This window comes from Caretta caretta, chromosome 8 (genome assembly GCF_965140235.1).
Source record: "Caretta caretta isolate rCarCar2 chromosome 8, rCarCar1.hap1, whole genome shotgun sequence".
Lineage (NCBI taxonomy): Eukaryota > Metazoa > Chordata > Testudines > Cheloniidae > Caretta > Caretta caretta.
Window position 1 is genome coordinate 79,953,784 of NC_134213.1, and position 6,316 is coordinate 79,960,099.

At 36.9% G+C, this 6,316-nt stretch overlaps 1 protein-coding gene across 4 annotated transcripts in view; it reads left to right on the top strand.

Annotated features, from left to right (window-relative positions):
* Window positions 1-5,884, top strand: part of SSX2IP (SSX family member 2 interacting protein) — a 38,976-nt gene extending 33,092 nt beyond the window's left edge. Inside the window, exons 12-15 of one of the 4 annotated variants that reach the window (XM_048861615.2) lie at window positions 118-294; window positions 1,896-2,007; window positions 4,592-4,712; window positions 4,958-5,884. In XM_048861615.2, the coding sequence (XP_048717572.2) occupies window positions 118-294; window positions 1,896-2,007; window positions 4,592-4,712; window positions 4,958-5,042 (495 nt within the window). In that variant the 3' untranslated portion in view covers window positions 5,043-5,884. The other 3 variants (XM_048861616.2, XM_048861617.2, XM_075131680.1) reach the window with 3 other exon arrangements.
* The last annotated feature ends 432 nt before the right edge of the window (window positions 5,885-6,316 follow it).

Below are 6,316 nucleotides of genomic sequence, written 5' to 3' on the forward strand. Positions count from 1 at the left end.
CGTCTTTCATTTAATAAACTTTTGCTGGCATCTAAATCTAAACTTGTAGAAACATATTTTAAGTCTAAATAGTAATTTCTGAATAACATTTCTGACTTTTGTTCCTTGTATCTGCAGCAGCAGCTTATGTCTCCATGTGATGATGATGATACCTCTGTGTTACTACAGGACTGTTACTTGTTGGAAGAAAGAGAGCGCCTCCAGGAAGAATGGAAACTATTTAGAGAACAAAAAAAGAACTTTGAGAGAGAGCGAAGAAGTTTTACAGAAGCTGCTATTAGATTAGGACTTGAGGTATTCAAAAGGAATGGTATCTTTATGGGCCTTTGATCTTTAATACTGAAGATTAGCCAGTCTTGTAATCTTAGTAAGCGGAAAAACTTAGCCAATGTTGAACGTATGCATTTGTGAGTATTGTTATCCCTTTGCTATTGTCTTTCTATTGGAAGATCTCTCTCTCCTCTGCCGTATCTTGTAAACCATGTGATGCAGGACTACTGACAATATGATGGATCACTCTGTTCGCCCATAGTAGAGTACTACATTTTGTACACATACATTGGCAAATACAGTTGCTTGACCTGGGATAACTAATTTTCTATTTCTTTTTATAAGCTTAAACCAAGATTTTCAAATATCTGCATGTGTGCTTTTGAAAATAAGGTCACTTATTTAGGTATCTAAATAGAGACTTAGGAACGTAACTTTAAGCATGCTATTATTGTTGTTATTATTATTATTATTCATTTAGATTTTGGCCTTAGACTTTATAGGTACATACATAGCACTGATTCACATTGCATCAATATTTTTCAGTTCCAGTAAGACTTTATAAAATTCTCCACATTTTCACTTTACTTAGAGAAATATTTTAATAAGATTGTGAGAGTATATAGGATGTACTCTTAAACTGTATCACAGGCATATTGCTAAGTTTAACCAGTTGTGTCTAAACCTATAGTCCGGATTGCAGCATCACTGTAATTACCCATGTATCAGTTTGCTATTGCGTCTCCTCTTAATACTTTAATATTAAGTATTTAATATTTTAAATACTTTAATACTGTATCTTTACTGTGATCTATGTAGATCTTTGAAAAATTTGCAGCAGCCCTTGAGCCTAGAGTCGGGGTTTGTTGTCTCCTTTGAACACAGGAGGAAGAATTTCGAACAATGGGGAAATTTGCTCCCTTGCTCTCACATCCTGTCTCTCCCTTCCTTGGTATCTCCTGTTTGTCTGATCTCTTAAGAGGTACAGGAACTGTCTCCTCCCCATCCTGCTGCCATCTGGATTTTTGAGGACTGCCTGACATTGACATCACTTCTCCCCTCCCTGGCTTGAGTCACGTGAAAGGGAAACCCTCATTCTTTCCTCTCAGATTTGGGTGGGAGTAGTCAGGAGTACTTTCGAGCTCTTTTTTTCTCTTCCCAGAACACACTTGGAGTTGCGAGATGATCAGTACCGTAGTATTGTAGTGGAGAGTAAACAGCGTTTACCCACTTGTTGGGGGAATGTGGAGTTGAGTTTAGGTTAGTTTACCAATTTATTTATTTTACCTTTACGCCACTGAGCCGTAGTCGTGTCTGGCAGCTGCACAGAAGGTCGGTTTAGCATCTGACTGGTAGTTTCCTGGCCAAAAGCCCTAAGGTAAAGTGAGAGGCACTTGTAAGGACCTTCATAGCACATCCTTCTGAGCCAAACAATGGGGTTCAGTTTGCAAACACCCTTGCCATTTGATCCTTTTAGGGTTCTTACAGTTGTAGGTCTATGTTAAACTGCCCACTTTTTCAATATATGAATGAACTTCACTTTATGATTTTACATGCAAAGCAAATCAATCCATATAAACCTACCACTTTCTGTACAGAATATAAGTTGACATTTCTCTTTTCAGAGAAGGGCATTTGAAGAAGATCGAGGAGCTTGGCTGAAGCAACAGTTTTTGAGCATGACTTCTGATCACAAGAACTCTGAACATGTGAAAACTCAAAGTGCCTACTCAGGAAGCAAGTATTTAACTCGCTAACCTTTGTAAATTTCATAAAACTATTCTTATAATGTTTTATTTTCTCTCTCTCAGCTGGAAGATACATACACAAGGAAATGGAGACTTCCTAAGTATAAAGAGAATTCATGATATCATATAAAAAACATTAAAAATCTATGTGCAGGTCAGGGTTGCTAGGCTCTCTTGGTAGTTCACCTAAGAAAGGAATCCTGATAATCCAGTCATGGCTACATGATAAACTTCTTTTTGAGAGGGGATCTGTTGAATATCAATTATAGAACAGAACTCTTCGCATTAAATAGCATGTTTAATTACAGGTTTCAGAGTAGCAGCCGTGTTAGTCTGTATTTGCAAAAAAGAACAGGAGTACTTGTGGCACCTTAGAGACTAACAAATTTATTTGAGCATGAGCTTTCGTGAGCTACAGGTCACTTCATCGGATGCAATTAGTGAATCAAATGGGAGGCACTGTGAATACTGATAAGAACAGAAAAATAAGGTGACATATGGACAGCTGAAGAGATTAGAAATAAGGGTAGGAACTGGAAGCATCATCCTGGAAACATTTGTATCTAAGAGAGAACCCAAAACATAGCTATTCAATGGAAAAGAAGCAACTTGGAAAACCATAGCAGTGAAAGCGATGCTAGTGATGGTAATAAAATGGAAGTTGGCTGAATACTGCCATAATTTCAATGCTATATCATCTGCAGTGTGATTTGGGATGGTTATCACTTCCTTTGGAAACCAATTGAAAATATTTGTGGCTATTATGGTACAAAGATTTTTTTCTAACATATTCATAATTCTGGAATATGTAATTTTCATATCACATCAAAATTAACACTTGAAAACTTTTGCTTAGTTTCCTGTGACTTTTCAGCCTTTTATCGGTGTTAGATACTTTTTTTTTCACTCCCAAATTTCCACATGCACAGTTTAGTTTGCACCCGTGAGCACAGGTTACTTTTTTTAAAAAAGAGAGAAAAAGCAATCGTTAAATGAATCCTGATCTTGGGAGCCAACATTTAAACATAAACATGAGCTAACAACTAGCACGTAAAGATAGACACTTAAGTAAATATGGTCAGAAGATAAAGCGACTTTCCTCCTCCACTCCAGTGCCAATGTTCAGCACCCCTGGTCTTGCTGTAGACCTCTCTCTACATGGAATTATTTTAGTTGGTATGAAACATTTATGTTTAGGGACAGAATTAAGATTATTTGGGTGCTGTCATTAAAAAAAATGTTTTATTGGTGTCAGACTTGTGTGCTATAGCATTTGTGATTTTTTTCATACTTATGGATTTTTGTGTGTGTGCATGTTAAGTGCATTTTAAGAGAGAATGTAGCATTTAACAGCCCAGCCTGCAGCTTAGATTTGAGGGTATGTAAGAATATAAAAATTAAAGAATTCCCTTGTCACGTAAAGGATCGCCATCTTGATGTAATGCCATTTGGATACCTTTACATAACGGTTATCACTAGAATGGTTTTTAAAAACTATCTATTTTTACTTTAGTTTTAAGGCTTTGTTACGTTACGCTCCAAAGTACTTTAACCTTACAGGAAGTGCCGTGTAATACTGAATAATTCTGCTTGCCCACCTTTTTGAAGCCTTTTCAAATCTAAAAATGAAAAGAAATTACAGAGCCTGATCCTACTCCCATTGTAGTTAATGCAGATCTTCTCATTCACTTAAATGAGGGACTAAAATAGAAAGTGCTAAGCAATGTTATCTGTTCAGTTTAATTTCTTTTGGACTTTGGGCTAGTTTATGAGCTTTCATGTTGACATAAGTGATTTTTGCATGGGTGTTGCCAGGTATCCTGGACTCTAAAGTAATCCTTGAATCAATTGAAATAAGATTTGCTAAACAAGAAGTAAAAACCTGATCCAGAAAACACTCATATGGGTATCTTTAAACACACGAATAGTCCCATTGACTTCAGTGCGACTATTTGTATTCCGATTTTTTTTGTTTTCAAGTTAAATATTTACAAAAACAAAAGACAGCATCTATACTGATTTCAACATCATTTTTAGTCCAATACATCCAATAATAATGAAGGCTAAGATTATATCACAGAGGTCGCGGGGACCCTGCAGGTTCCCAGCCTCCGCTGGCAGCAGAGGGACCCCAGAGTTGCTCAGTGGCAGCTCCCCACTTGCTGCCACTGGCAAGGGATTCCTCCCCCCCCCATCTCCTAGCCTTGCAGGGCAGCGGGGGACCCCTCCCAGCCACTGGGCAATGGGGTCCTTGTAGCTCCCAGCCGCGGTGGGGAGAGAATGGGGGTACAGCAGGGTGCTGGACCCTCCTCCCTCCCCGTTTTGCCCGGGGATGTTTTTAGTAAAAGTCAGGGACCGGTCATGGCTTCCTTGATTTTTTGTATACTGCCTGTGACCGGTCCCTGACTTTTACTAAAAACATCCATGACAGAATCGTAGCCTTAATAATAATGAATGTGCATATTTATTATTTTTTTAATATTGGGTGAAAATAAGAGTCATGGAAGAATTCCTCTCTCTAGATACTTTCATAACTACATTGTTGTGTAATAACATACTTGTATGACTTGCAGATTCTGACCCAGACAATCAGTTATTGAACTTCAGGTCTCGGCAAAAGAAACCTCACTGTTTGCCTACTGTACCTCCTTCAGAGGAACTTTGCCAGACAATTCAGCATATCCCACACAACAGGTATCTGAAATTATATCACCCATCATTACTTTTATAGTGAGTGTGTGAACTGCTCAGCTGGAGTAGTAGTGATTAGAGAAAGGGACCATAGCTTGGGAAAGTTCTGAACTAGACATTGACAAGAGTTACCGTGGAATATATTATTTAGCATAATTATTATACAACTTTCAACCAGTATCAAAACAATTGTTCTACTTATATTTGCAAAGGGCAATATTAGTGACACTTTAACTTTCTCTTTCCAGCAATTCAAGTGTTGTATTGAATAAAACTACTGAAGACAGCAAGCCAAAGCAATGGAAGGGACTCAGCAAAGCAGAAACTGAATAATGAATCAAGATCTCAGTCACAGAAGATTTCTAAAGTTCATGTTCTCTGTTATATAGATAAACTGCCTTAGACTTTCTAGGGTTGTCTGCTGTCTTTTGTTAAATAAATGTGTCCATAAACTTTTCTTTCTAAGGTGAAACAGGGTGTTATGAGTTTGATCATCCTTTCAGCGAGCTAAAAGATGAAATGAGTTGCAGTGTGTGGGTGTGACTTTATTTTATTTTTTAAACAATTTCTTGCCCCTTTTTTGTCTGCAACTTTTGAAAGATGGGGGTTTTTTTTAATAAAAAGAAAAAGCTTTGGATATTCTAGTAACAGACAGTCAGATTCTGTGAATAAAGGAATGTATGAGTTGGGTTGGGTTTTTTGTTTTTTTTCTTTGGGGTTGTAAATGAAACACTGGAACCTTAGTGTTTCTCTTTATCGCAGACAAAGGTAGCACTTTTAGGAATTGTTTAATTATTGTAAATGAACATTTATATCAAGTGTAGCTAGCATTGAAACTTTTGTCTCAACTTGAATGTACAGTATACTGTAGATTTTTAACAAAGCAAGTTATATATTTATTAAGTCATGTGACTTGGAAGTACCTCTTTCATAGCTTTCCAATGATTAAAGTGCAAGATCTTTATATGTTTGTAAATAGACAATATAAATGATTCTGCTAAGATGCCATGAAATGAAACATGCATCTATAATCATAGTATTTTACATGCCAATTTAAGCTGGTTTCATAGTGATACTCTGTTTACAGATGTGTTAGGACTGTAATTGTTTCAGTCGAGAATCAAATTCTTTGAAATGTAACTGGACAATAAATGTGCAAAGTATATTCTAAGAAATGTTTTCCAATGTGTGTATTCAATTTTTGAAGTCCAGCATGATCTTTTTGTATTAACCAGTTGTAAACAGTCATGGTCCTACATCAACACATTTGGATGGTGTGTTTTTCTTTTTAATGGATTCGAGTTACTTTGGCCTTGACTTAAGGAAATCCATTTTGATCATAAGTCCATGAAGACGCCATATATAAGGGAGAGGTCTTAGCGAAACGGTAGGTAGAGATAAAAATAAAACTTTTTCAGTGGGGAAGGGAGGGTGGAAAAATATAATATGACAGAATTCTGAAACTCTGTAAGAGATAAAAGGGACAGGATTCAACTTGACCTTCAACTTGAGGTACCAACAGCAAAACATTTGGTGTCTTCTCTGATTGCTTTTCATTTCGTGACCTCACTTCTCCATTTGGAGCTTCCATAGCTCTTTCATATTAA